This window comes from Gossypium arboreum, chromosome 7 (genome assembly GCF_025698485.1).
Source record: "Gossypium arboreum isolate Shixiya-1 chromosome 7, ASM2569848v2, whole genome shotgun sequence".
NCBI lineage: Eukaryota > Viridiplantae > Streptophyta > Magnoliopsida > Malvales > Malvaceae > Gossypium > Gossypium arboreum.
The window spans coordinates 104,684,622-104,698,323 of record NC_069076.1 but is presented as its reverse complement, the minus strand read 5'-3'; the positions used below and the strand labels follow the sequence as shown (position 1 = coordinate 104,698,323).

General features: G+C 34.3%; 2 protein-coding genes across 2 annotated transcripts; both read right to left on the bottom strand.

Annotated features, from left to right (window-relative positions):
• Positions 1-583: 583 nt before the first annotated feature.
• LOC108472584 (transmembrane 9 superfamily member 7-like) lies at positions 584-2,436 on the bottom strand. The gene is made up of 3 exons (XM_017774131.2): positions 2,317-2,436; positions 1,030-1,186; positions 584-942 (listed from the first exon to the last, which is right to left on the bottom strand). Exons 1-3 carry the CDS (start codon positions 2,379-2,381, stop codon positions 880-882), a joined length of 285 nt encoding a protein of 94 aa, XP_017629620.2. The 5' UTR covers positions 2,382-2,436; the 3' UTR covers positions 584-879.
• Positions 2,437-5,538: 3,102 nt separating this feature from the next.
• LOC108454899 (receptor-like serine/threonine-protein kinase ALE2) lies at positions 5,539-12,632 on the bottom strand. Its single transcript, XM_017753519.2, has 20 exons — positions 11,763-12,632; positions 11,012-11,119; positions 10,649-10,936; positions 10,506-10,556; positions 10,357-10,410; positions 10,197-10,253; positions 9,991-10,131; positions 9,758-9,904; positions 9,557-9,667; positions 9,397-9,477; positions 9,231-9,317; positions 8,796-9,149; positions 8,630-8,701; positions 8,429-8,521; positions 8,243-8,353; positions 7,793-8,164; positions 7,433-7,726; positions 6,974-7,363; positions 6,652-6,895; positions 5,539-6,562 (listed from the first exon to the last, which is right to left on the bottom strand). The coding sequence occupies exons 1-20, from the start codon at positions 11,842-11,844 to the stop codon at positions 5,875-5,877; spliced, it is 3,825 nt and encodes a 1,274-aa protein (XP_017609008.1). The 5' UTR covers positions 11,845-12,632; the 3' UTR covers positions 5,539-5,874.
• Positions 12,633-13,702: the final 1,070 nt, after the last annotated feature.

Below are 13,702 nucleotides of genomic sequence, written 5' to 3'. Positions count from 1 at the left end.
AGATTGATTGGGTTGATAGACATTGTCACTTTCTAGAATTTTAGCTGTGACTTTTGTCTTCTTTTTTTTTTCAGAAATTTTCTAGTAGTCCTTATACTATGTGTGAATTAAGAATTAAGTTATTATGATTTAGTTTTCTCAATTTTAGTCTTGTATTTTTAAATTGATCACTTTAATTTCTTATACTTTTCGAATTTTAAAATTTTAGTCTTGACCTAAATAATAGTAGCTAAACCTGTTTGGTTAAATTCTACTATTAATCTTGTACTATGCATAAAGTTATAGATTTAGTTTATGTTATCTGATTAGATCGTTCTTAGTCCTTATATATTTTGAATTTTAAAATTTCAGTCTTGATGTAAACGACAATAGTTAGATACATTAACTAGTTTTTTAGTAATATGTGAAAATATCAAGTTGACATGGTGAAAAGCCTCAGTGAATTAGATTTTACTAAGAAGGGATGAATTAGTAATTTAAAAATATTTCGCTCAAGTTGAGAAATGATAGAAAACAAGATATAATCGATTTATAATGATTCAGCCTCAATCGTTTATCTCCACTACTTTAACCACACTTATCTTGAATTAATTCACATCTCTTTTTTTTTTTGTTGTTGAAAAAATTCACATCTTTTAAGTACAATGTATAAGGGTTTTTTCAATTCACTTCATTTGATGCTTGGATATTGATTTCTTGCACCTTGGAGTTACATCCAGGAATGAGTTAAATGCATTAAATACGTAAGCCTTAAATGCATTAAGCCTCACACTGTAAATATAACAACAAACAACACCTTAGTTTCAAAAAGAAAAAAACACAACACCAACATTATTCATCGTTGTAAATAGTTTAGCCACCATTTCTGTACTTTACCTTTTAAAAGATGATGTTGGGGCCAGGAAACAATTGTCTTCTTATACGTGGCTGCTTGTAATCGTACTGCAATTTCAGTATCCAAGGGTTAGGGATCGTTATGTATGTATGAAAGGAGAAGGAACAAGGTATTAAAAATGGAACAAGAAATACCTCAAAAAATGAGACATCATAAGTAAAAACAACCTCTGTGTCGGTTTCAATACGTAAGGGCATCTTGAAAGCTTGATTTACGCCATTGGTGTGTTGATTACAAGTTAGCAGATGAGGGTTTTCGTCATTCCATGGACACTCATACTCGTGGTTGATACTGTTTTTTTTTTGGCAAGGATGAAGCCTCAAACTCTTATTAAGGGTTAAAATTACATTATAAATTTTAAGAGGATTAAAGTATAATTTTATTATTGTATATACTTATTATTATAGAATTTTTAAAGAAATTAAACTAAAATTTTATCATTTTAAGGGATAGAGGTGAAGCTAGAAATTTTTTTGGGGGGCCAAAACTGAATTATAAAATTTTTGAGAGATCAAAATGTAATTTTACCATGTATTAATTTATAATTTCATTATTTTTGAAGGGACTAAATAGAATTTTCATATTTGAGGGGGTAAAATGTAATTTTAGCATAAAATATTTTATAGTTATGTTACTATTAGAGGGACTGAACTAAAATTTGTCATTTTTATGAGAGTCAAGATCCCTATCAGCTCCTCTAACATTGCCTCTATTAAGGGGCCTGAAGTGTAGTTTTGTGATTACATTAACTTATAATTTTATAATTTTAAAAGGACTAGAATGAAATTTTAACATTTGAAGGGGCAAGCCCCTACCTACTACTTGAGACGACAAACTAGTCACTAAGCAAACCTACACACCAACATGGCCAAGTAAGCTGGCTAAAGACCATATAAAATACCCAGGTATAACTAGGGGTAAAGCTAGGGGTAGACAGGGCTCTATTCCCTAAAATGAAAATTTTATATTTTAACTTTTCTAAAATTTAAAAAATTATATCTTAATACAATATAAAATTATATTTTGACCCTCCTAAAATTATAAAAATTATAAAGTTATAAACTTACAATGAAAAAATTCATTTAGACTCTCAAAAAAATTTACAATGTAATTTTAATCTCTTCAAAAAAAATTTATAGATTCGTCTCTTGTTATAACTATGAACCTCTCATTTTCTCTCTTTCTCTCCGCTTTCACTTAATCTATCTTGCATCGTTACTTTAATAACACCGTTTATTAACATAAACATTAGGAGAGCATCTTGAAAACACAATTTCTAACCTTCTCTAAACCCCAACTCAAGTTCATTTTTCAAGAACCTTAAGTTTCCAAAACTCGACTCACCTATCTTGATATCTCCAAATCTGATCCATTACACATCAACACAAATGAATCAAGAAAAAAGGGAAGTTGATGAGCACCTGTAAGGATCAACATGAAAGCCAACAATTTGTGCAGAATCATCCTCAGGATTCACATGATACATGACTTTGAAGCTCAAATGGTTATTGATGAAATATACCTCTTTCCCGCTCTACATCATATAAAAAATCGTATAAAATGTATAAAAAAGAGAGGAATAAATATAGCATTATATTAATTGAACTTACAGGATAATAGCTTCCTTTAAACCCAATAGGAAACCCTTCCACTTGCCTTTCAGTAACTGAAACATTGCCCAAAATCCTGCATTCCAATTATAGCTACATATAAATGTTTTCATATTAGACTGGTTGGATCGAACTGTTTTGGATTCGGGTAATTCGGGATTGAGGTTTAAAGTTTTTGGGTTGAATCATTTCGAGTTTAAGTTGTTTGCAAAGACAGAAACTAGAAAATTGTTTTAGATAGTAAAAGATGAATCATAAATTATTAAGAGTGTACAATTTCATAAAAAGTTAAGAGACTGAATAGTAAACCTACTATTTTTGGGTGTCAAGACCATTGCTTGCCTTTTTTTCTCCGTCTTTGAGTTTAAGTTAATTTAGAGTTTAAGGTGAATTTAAGTTTTGGTTGAATGATTATTGAAGTTTTATGGCGAATCAATTTGATCCTCACTTGAGTTCAAATTTATTTAATTAAATTTTCAAATTCGGATCAAAATTAATATATCTATATATAAAAAAATTGAAATTGAAATTCAGATCAAAGTTACATGTTAACTCGGTAGTTTCCATCAATTTTCTCCTTGAAATTCTTTGCAGCTTCAGCATCAAGTTTTACCCGGCAGGCTACTTTGCATGCCTCATCTTTTCTCATATCCAACTGCCAAACACGAAATACAAATCCTTCGATTTAGTCAATAATTAAATTTATATTTTTATTAATTTAATTAACCAAAATTTAAAAAGTATTAACCGTTATTGACGAATTAATTGAATCAAATTATTTTTAATTAATTCCATCGATTTAACAGATAAAATTATATATATATATGATCAAAATAGTAAAATAAATCAAAATTTTAAAACAAAACATAATAAATATGTTAATAACCTCTAGGATTAAATCATTTTTTGATGCTTAAACTTGGCAACTACACTTGTATTGGAATCTGATTCTTTTTATCTAAGCTAATTCATGATATTTCCTTGAAAACCTTAAAGTTTACGTCCCAATGTGGAAACAGTTTACAAGTTTAAGCCCCAATATGGGAACAATTATCAAATACAAGGACTAACTTGGACCGAAGAAAGTTAAATCTCCAATGTGGAAATTCTTGCCTAGTTCAATACCTAATATGAGAACAATTATCAAGTTTAGAACTATTTTAGACAAAAAAAAATCAAGCCCCAATGTAGAAATTATTGTCAAGTTCAAGTACCAAATAGTAATTTAATAGTAACCTTTAAATTGTCCAATTGGTCTAAAATAGATACAAATTTAACCCAATCCAACGAATCTAAACCCAAAACCAACAAAACCTATTTTGACCATAAAAAATATTAACCGAACCCACCTAACTTAAACCCCAAATATAATAGAAGATTAGGCCAAACTTAAAAGCAAAACAGCATTCAAAATACCGAACTTCAGTTAACCGATAAAAATCAATTAAATCTCATTAAACCAAATTGAATTAACTGATAATTGAAAAATCACTTATAATATAAACGGAGTTTTGGGAAGTTCCCGGTTGATGAAACTCTTTGGTCCACATGACAATGTTTATGATTTGGTAAGAAGTTAGTTTTCATTCACAAACAAAAACCAATCATTGTAAAGCAGAGAGAGTGAGAAAAAAAGGGGGGAAATTTACAACCTTGAAATTGACTTGAGGAAGGAGATCGAGAGCAGTAATGAAAGAGGAGCCAGAAACAGGCGTTGCTGTTGCTGTTGCTGTTGTTGTTTTCGTCGTTGCTGCCGTTATCGAGAGGAAAAGAAGTGTAAGCGTTGATAACATGTTGCTGTAACTCTCCATGGTTATGCAAAACTTCAATAAGGTTCCAAATCCATATATATATATATATGCATACATATATACGATAAAAAAAATATTATCAGTCAAATTGTATTTTAATTCTTTTATTAAAAAAATAGGTAAATTAATTCCTATATAATAGATAACAAAGATTATACGTGTATAGCTCATACTTATACACACACAATGTATATAATTTGTCAGGAGCTAATGTCATGGCTGTCGGCCGGCTACGATGTTTGTCTGGTTGCTAAAGTCAAATGAGAAAATTTAAAGAGATAATACAATGCAGTCACATTCTTAAAATCAGCTGGCCATGACCAATCCTATAGTTGCAGAGCATTTCATAACTCTGGTGAATAAGGTATCTCAGTTAAATTTGTTGATAGGTTAGATTACCAGTTTAAATTGGAAGGCATGCTTAAAATATGAAGAAATTGTTTGGTCAAAAGTATGATTTTAAAAATTTATTTAGACAAAAATTTTAAATCCATTTAAAATTTAAGTTTTCAAGTTTAACATTTAATACTCGAAATCAATTGAACTTAACCAACTCATTTTATATTTTTATTTATATTGCATAAAATTATATATATAATAATACAATGGTTTAAATTTAAAATTTTAATAGCCTCCTGGAACAATTTATTTTACAAATTTTCAAAAATAAATTTTAAAAAATAATCTGAACAATTAGTCATTTATAAATATAGATAGATTCGATTAATTTTAGTCTCATATTTTGCATTGAATAAAGATTAAGAAAAATAAAATGTACTAATTTTATACATAAGTCTGATTTGAACCCGACTTAGCACATGAACATCTTTACTTGCCCGGTTGGCAAAAGTTGAAGCTAAAACTTTGAGGTCTCAAGTTTATTTCCACATTATGTAAATCATGTGCAAATTATCTTCGAATATATTTCAAGTCTCCTTATGTTGACACTAATTAAATTTATTCTAGTTCAAATCTTAACTAAATCCGATCATATCGTTTATCCCATCCCTAGTTATTCGGACATATTATTTGTATTAAAATTAAGATAAAAATTCACTGGAGAAAAAACGAAATGCCATTTCATAATTCATAATACAAAAAATGTGCTATACATTTTCTTTGAGTGAAAATTCACATCCAAAAAAAAAACAAAAAGGGTGTATTGAGAATATATATATATATATATATAAAAAAAAAAAAGAAGAAGATGATTTCAGAAAGATTCTGAGCCTCAAAATGGGGAATTAATTTCCTTATTGTGAAAAACACAAACCCCAACTGTACAAATTTGGAGTGTGTGGATGATCATATGAAACTCTTCCCCCTATCAGAAAAAAACACGAAAAATAAAAGAATACTTTGGCTCTATATGCTTCATCGATCAGCTGCGTAACGAAAGCTACTCAGGGTTTCGGGTTAAGAATCTCGTAGCACAAGAGTTTACCATGTTAAATTCCCAGTTCCGAAACCAGCACAACATTTTTCATCAGGCATGCGGAGCAGGTGCCATCGGTTTGTCATTCGACATTCAAAACTCAAAGGGCAAGTGACATTGGTTTTAATGTGAATCTGACCAGAACTTGATCATAGCACTATGTTCACTGATGCTGCCCCGTGATAATTGTTGCATTGTATGCCAGAAACGATTGCCTCTCCCCGTTCTCAATGGACCCGAAGTACAGTGTCTCCTAAACGACTCAGATGATTGCCTCCCGAATCTTGCTGATGAACTAAACAAATCAGACACTGATAGTCCTCTCTCGGTATCAAGACCCGAGACATAGTTGGGAATAGAATAATGGCTTTGCAAGGGATCGCTTAACTGTTCCGAGCCAGTACCAACCTTACCATCCATATCGATGGATATATCGTCCTGACTAGTACCTCTCGAGCCTACTTTTGCTTCATCACATTCATTACATACTAGTTTTAAAGCCTGTACGACCTCACCCATGAAAGGTCGGTGTGATACCTCCGGTTGAACACACATGGAAGCAATTGCTGCTACCTTGGCCACACTCTCGAAAGATACATCGGAACCTAGAGACGGGTCTATAATTGTTTCTAATCCTTCTTTGCTTGCTAGAAGAGGACGTGCCCATGCAACTAGATTCTCCTGACCAGGTGGCTGTGTCATATCTACTGGCTTTCGCCCCGTTAGAAGCTCGAGAAGGACAACGCCATAGCTGTAAACATCACTTTTCACAAGAAGATGGCCAGTCATTGCATACTCAGGAGCCACATATCTGCAACAATGATTCATCAAGAGTAAATATCAAATTACAATAGGAAGGATCTAATAAAGCCAAATCATAAAGTTTAGAGAGTTTCGTACCCAAAAGTTCCCATGACACGGGTCGATATATGCCTGCCTTCCTCATCCATAGCAGTTCGAGCTAAACCAAAGTCAGACACTTTTGGCGTGAAATCATGCTCCAACAAAATGTTGCTTGACTTAAAATCCCGATGTATGACACGTGGGCTTGAATCTTCATGGAGATAAGCTAGTCCACGAGCAGCACCGAGGGCTATCTTGATCCGGGCATCCCAGTCAAGGGGTGCAGATTCCTTGTCAACTCCTGAAAACAAACAAAAAGGCAATGCTGAATAACTATAACCCCAGAATAAATCCATGGAAAACACGCAGTTTTAACTACCATGCAAGTGCGATTCAACACTGCCATTTGGAATGAGTTCATAAACCAAGCAACGGCTGCGCTCCTCTGTGCATATTCCAATCAACTTCACCAAATTCCTGTGGTGAAGACGGCTAAGCATCTCGACCTCAGCCAAGAATTCCCTGCCGCCTTGTTGATCATCTCTCTTCAGAACCTTGACTGCCGCGTTAGTTCCATCTTCAAGAACACCGTGGTAAACACGACCAAACCCACCTTCCCCAAGTATTCTTGAATCATCAAAATTGCCTGTGGCTCTTTCTATTTCACTTGCAGTTAAGGTCTTAGCAGATCCTGTATAGGCTGCAATGCTCGAGCCAAATGAAAGCGATATGGAACTTAGACCACTTCCAACCATTGACCCGGCAGAACCTGAAATTTCAACATCCATAAATACTTTGATGTATCAGACAATATGCTTATTGTTTTCATAAATATAACCTGATGGTTTGGCATGAGATGTTTGCGGATGCTGTGGACTTGTTCCTCGTTGACTAGCTTGATCCCCGTGTTTGAAAAGCAAAACCCATGCAACGGCAGAACATAACACCACAACCACTAAAACAGACATAACGATTATTGCAATCACACCCCCACTAAGTGCATGCTTACGCCATTTCCCATGCACGTCAACACCAAGGGGCTTTATAGCCCTTGCATTATTGTTGTTACCCGAAAATGGTTCGCCATCAATTATACCGGCATCAGGTGGCAAAGGCGGAGAAGGAGGCAAACCTATAAATCCACTATTAATACTTCATGCCAAAAGAGTAAAAATAAAGGAAGGGGAGATCTGCATACCAAGATAGCGCACATATAATACTTCATAATCCCCAAATAATGAAGCTTTTATAGCAACTTGTTTATGCCAGAATCTCTGATAAGTTAAAAAGGCTGTCGTGTTATCAAATTTTTCGCCAAGTGGTACCAAGTCAACAAGGACAATCGTCTTCTCCGGTTGCTCACTAGCAGCATTAGCACCCATGATGCGAACTTGACTTTGTTTCATAAAAACACCAACGGCAATTTCTTCAGCTAACTCGGAAACCAAAGGGAAGAAAGTATATAACGCAACACTTAGGCGTAAACCAACTTGCATTGGCAAGACACATCCACACGGTGATCCAGGAGGTGTATTCGTATAAGGATCCGTGCAAACAGTTGTCGAACAATCTACATATACAATCAAACATTAGTACAACATAAAATATCTTTGCAAATGAAAGTGGAACAAAGAACCTAGTCTTTAACCTTGATTAGGAGGCGGAGGTGGAAATGACATAACTCGGGCTGGTGGTGGCGCCACTTTGGGACTCCTCGATGGAGAGACAGACGGAGAAACTTTTGGGGAAATACGAGGCACTATGCAAAAGAAACATACCTTGAATGAGGGTATATTACAAACATATATATAACAAAGTAACATTTTATTCTTACTTTTGGTCTGCCTAGATGCTGTGACTGGAGATGGTGAAGGAACTGGAGAAACAGCGGTTACTGGCGAAGGAACGGAGGAGAGGGATGGGGGAGCTGAAAAATCAATGATGCGGAAAGATGTTAAGAAGTCAAAATGACCATTTAGCCCACTTCTTAGATTCTGTTCAAAAACAAATAATTTAGCATTTGCTATATCGGTACCAGAATGAAATGGTGGAGGAGCATAGTGTCTTTGTTTTCTTCGAGGATGAAACGCTGAAGAGATGACCGGACCTACATTAATATTATGATGAAACATGAATGGCATGTCATAAGCCTATATAATGTCAGTATGACAGTGACATGTCTGGGGCATACGATATTACACCTTGTTGTTTCAAAGGAGGTGGTGAAATCAGGTCCGATGATGCTGGAGCAGGACTGGTTCTTTCATTTCTTTTATGTTGATGTTCATGAAACGAGGTCGAAGGTGACAATGCTGGAGGGTTATGTGCTTCATTTGAAGGAGCAAGGGATGGGACAAGAGAATTACTAGGCAGCCTCTTAGCTGTTGGTTCAGGAGGAGACACGGCTGGGGAAGAACCTGCAAAAGTATCATCAGAACCGTTTTTTGGGGCATTGTTCACAGGCGGCGCTGACTTGTGTGTCTCCTTTGTAGGTGACTTAACGGGTGTTCCATCATTGCTTGAGGGTGGATTTGAAACAGGAGAACTATTAGGATCTGCATTACAATAATGATTAAGAAGAGAGAATACATAAACACAGAAAAATTACATCTATGAAACTGATATTAACGTTGAACCTGGTAATGGAGAGGGGTTTCCCGTTACATTTCGGTCGACAGTTGGTGAACTATGAGGTGATTTGACAGGCGGCGATACAACTGAAACTGCATTATATAACAGGATTAGCAACTCTTAGCAATCTCGTTGATTACTTCATAGAAAATACAAAGCAACTAGGTCTACCTGGTGAAATAGACGGCGGCACGATTGAGCGGACAGGTGGTGGTGTCATTTCTACTTTCCTTGGTGGAGATGCAACCGATACTGTGTTTCAGGGAAATAGAATGAGAAAAAAGTATAAAAGTTATCTAAAAAAGGACGCATCAAGGCACGAATTATGCACCAGGAGTGGGGGGCACTAGAATTGGGGCACGAGGTGGTAAAGAGGTTGGCCCTTGGGAGTGAATTGGTGTTTGATTTTGCGGTGAATTTCTCCAAGGTGTTGTAACTGGAGCTATAAAATAGAGTACAAGCAACAGCATTAGAACTTATTATAGTGGTAAACCTATCGAAAAATGGCACATTTAAACTAATACGTGTGTACCTGGAGCAATTGGCGCCTTAATAGGTGCCTTGCTATTTGATGAATTTTCTTGATTAGCACTTGGGGTTGGGGCCAAAGCACGTGGCATACTGGAGTGCACTGGTGGGGAGCTTTGTGGTGAATCCCTCAATCCTGGTGCAACTGGAGCTACAAGAGTTAAAAGCAGCAGCATTAGAACCAAACTCGGTTTTATATCTATCATGAAATGACACATCAAACTGCTGATTATATACCTGGAGCACTTGGCTCCAAAACAGGACGCGTATTGTTAGATGAATTTCTTTGGTTGTCGGTTGGGGGGAAAGCACTTGAACTACTGGAGTTAATGGATGGGGAATTTTGTGGACTATTCCTGAACTGCGGTGCAACTGGAGCTGCATATTAGAATAAAACGATTAGAACCAAACTCGATGGTGTAGTTTACTAATTTGTGGCTTACTTTGATGGATGAATGGTGAATTTTCAGGAGAACTATGCAACGGAGGTACTGATGGAACTGCAAGTTAAAAGAAGTGCATTCTTCAATTAGAACCATATCAACTTCAACCAAACTGGACGTGTAGTCTACTAATTTAAGGAGTGCTAAAAATCAGGCTTACTTTGATGGACTGGTGGATTTTCGGGAGAATTCTGTGACGGAGTTATTGATGGAACTGCAAATTAAAAGAAGTGCATTTTTTTAATTAGAACCATATGAACTTTAAATTTACCAAATTACTTGACGCGTTCCTTTGATTAGCAAGCATACATGGGTCAATATTTGGTGAAATTCGAGGCAAGGTCGGAAAAGCAACAGGAGCTGCATATTGAAGCCAAAAAAGAGCAAGATTAGAGCCAATGCCGATTTACATTTACGTGAAGAAACAATGGGAATTGCTTTTAGTCATGTACCTGGAGCATCTGGCACCAAGTCGAGAGACTTACTAACCGGTTCCTTTCCCTGAGGAGCAATTGGTGACTTTGATGGTGCGTGTATTTGAACAGGCTGAGGTGGAGAAGATAGAGGCAACACCAGTGGTGTACTCGGTGCCAAGGACGGTACACGTTCTTCAATAGTGAATGGTGGTGGAGCGTTATTATGTGGCGTTGGCGGCAAGGAGCGTGCATTCCCTTCAGTCATTTCAGGCACCGGGGCAGACAAAAGTGGTGGTAATGCAGGAGGTGAAAGTAAATCCGGCTCTGGATTGTTACGAAAGAAACTTCAATGAAAAGTCTCAATAACAAGGAAACTAGATACCGAGAAACGGAAGTTACCATTTGGCTGAGGCGGCGTGCTCGGTGTAAAACTTCTTTGTTCACCATGGATTCTTTCTGTAGGGGGAAAACTCGAAAACTCTGCCGGAGATGGGGATGCATAGTGCCCTAAAACAAACGGAAAAAAAAAAGACATATATTCTACATAAACTCAAACAAAGCACGCAACTTGAATCCATTTGTCATTTATGAAAATCCTCTTCAAGTGAACACCAAATTGCATTTTACCAATCAACAATCATTATCGAGGTTTGTCATTATGAGATCAAATAGGTTATCATCCATGATCTCTAAACTGAATAATGTCGAAAATACACTTAATTCCACACAACATTGGCAACCATACAGTAACATTAAGCTGCTAATTATGCTATAGAACATTTCTTACATAAAACCTCCATGAAGAACATTCCTAGCAATGCTTCAAATTCAATCTATAAGATGATGGAATATGCAGATCCATAAAAGATGTTGAATCCAAATTCATTGGATCTAAATGGAAATGAATGTTACTCTTAAAGAGCAGTTCCTAAATAAAATCTTGCAAACAAAATTCATCAAAGAAGTTGACAAGATGAACAGTAATAGAAAAAATATTTGCAAAAACATTAAATGTGATCAAAAGATTAATCACTTGCATAAATTAAAAACAAACAAACAAACAAAAAAAGAACTAAACTAAACTCATTAAAACACAGTTGAAATTCAATAACTTTGAGCAAGAACTGGCAATAAAAGATAGAAATTTTACCTAAATATCCTTGAACAAGCAAAGCAAAGCCAATGATACAGAGTTTGGCAAGGTGAAGAATCAGTGGCATCAACATCCCCATCCCATAAAGCACCAAATCTCACAAATTCTCTAAATCAAGCTCACTAAATGATGATGATGAAGAAAAAGAAGAAGAAGAAGAAGAAGAAAATTAAAAAAACCAAAGAAAGTAATAAAGAAAACGAAACTGTATTATTTTAAAGAAATATACAGGTTACTTGAAGCAAGAGAAAAGGGAAGAAATATTAACAAATACCCCCCTCCTCTACCAATCCCCCAGACACACAAACAGTACAAAACAAGCAAAGATTAGTTGTTTTCTGAGAAAACCCAGATAGGGGTTTGGTAAAAAAAGAAGCAAAGCAATCTTTTTTTTTTTTTTTTGTTAAAGCTCTCAACTTTACAAAGTTTATGATTTTCCCATGTTAAGAAAGAACTGTTCTTTTTGCTACCATAAGCTTGATGAACACACATAAAAAAGAAATGAAAAATATGAAATTGAATGAAAAACAAAAAAAGACACCTCACAGAGTTCACAGTGCCAAGTAACATACAACCCTTTTTTTTAAGAAAGAGAAACCAAAAAAATATTATATAAAAAAGGAAAAGATTTGGACAGTTTGGTGGATGTTAAGCATGTGAGAGAGAAAAACAAAAATAAAAAATAAAAAAGGGGAAAAGAACAGAAATTTAAGTTTAATATAATAGTAAATGCCTGTTTAGTGATGGAGAGATTTAAGATTTAAAGTTGGGTTTTTAATGGGGTTTGAACCAAACTTTTTAATTGCATTGGGATTGAAATTTCATTAAGAAATTGTTTAATGGGGGGGGGGGATTGGCTTTTGCTTAAAAACCCAATTTTTTTTTTCTTGTTGATTTTCAGTTGAATCTTGTTAACCAGTAGGAGATAATGACACTCACTTGAAAGTGATGGACTTTTGGGATGTGGCAAATTTTTATTTTGACACCTCAACTAATTTTTTTTAGTGATAAAAATTTAATATTTTAAAATAAACTTTCAAGTTTAAGTGTTGTACATAAAAAAATTGAGCCAATTTATCATTCTTTTAAGAGTTTTTTTTAATTTAATTAAAACTCAATATTATTATCATGCTAAAAATTTTAAAACAAAACAATGATTTTTTTATAAGTTTCATATAAAAGTTAAATTGTGTTTTGTTCTTTTTATTTAAACAATAAATAAATTAGTCTTTGTATAGTAGATCAAATAGTAAATTAATCTTTATTGTTAAAAATTTTATTCATCTCTATTATTAAAAATTGTTGTAGTTGACGAAATAATCATCAATTACACGTGGAGTGATGTAAAATGACAATTTTAATAATAAAAATTAATGAGATTTTAATAAAATGATCGGTTTGTTTTTAATCTAATGTACGAAGACTAATTTATTTATTCTTCAAGTAAAGAAGATAAAACACAATTCAATTCTTTATATAAAAGTCTACATGATATTTTTATCATAATTTCACTAACACACAACAATTACAAACATATAATTTGATCAACTACGTCATAAAGTCCAACTAATACAATACATAACAAACAAAAAATCAAATAAAAATCATATAAAAATCCCATAATATATAATTACAAATGATAAAACTCGAGACCTCAACCTTAGTCAATAGGACTGGCATAGTTACTGCTTAATTAGGGACCTTTGAAGCTGTTGAAACAAATCTAAAGGCTATCATTCTATTAGATAAGACAATGGACCCACCATTATTACAACAACATGTAGTTTTCATGGCATTCAAGTTTGATATCTTTGAATGAATGAATGATGTAAGCCATCTCTAGAAAACAGAGATGAGAAAAATTCCCCTTTCCTTCTTTCTCTTTCTTTTTTAATACACCGACAGTTTTTTTTTTTAATGGTCATAAATAAGTTTAG

Bases quoted from the DNA above. Each gene is read 5' to 3' on its own strand.
- LOC108454899 (XM_017753519.2), bottom strand. From the start codon at position 11,844: ATGGGGATGTTGATGCCACTGATTCTTCACCTTGCCAAACTCTGTATC. The intron at 11,120-11,762 runs GTAAAATTTCTA...CGTTTGTTTTAG, and splicing joins GCTTGTTCAAGGATATTTAG to GGCACTATGCATCCCCATCT. The intron at 8,165-8,242 runs GTTAAAGACTAG...TTGTATATGTAG, and splicing joins ACCTCCGCCTCCTAATCAAG to ATTGTTCGACAACTGTTTGC.
- LOC108472584 (XM_017774131.2), bottom strand. From the start codon at position 2,381: ATGTATCATGTGAATCCTGAGGATGATTCTGCACAAATTGTTGGCTTT. The intron at 1,187-2,316 runs GTGCTCATCAAC...AAAAAAAAACAG, and splicing joins TTTCATGTTGATCCTTACAG to TATCAACCACGAGTATGAGT. The intron at 943-1,029 runs GTATTTCTTGTT...CTGAAATTGCAG, and splicing joins ATGATGTCTCATTTTTTGAG to TACGATTACAAGCAGCCACG.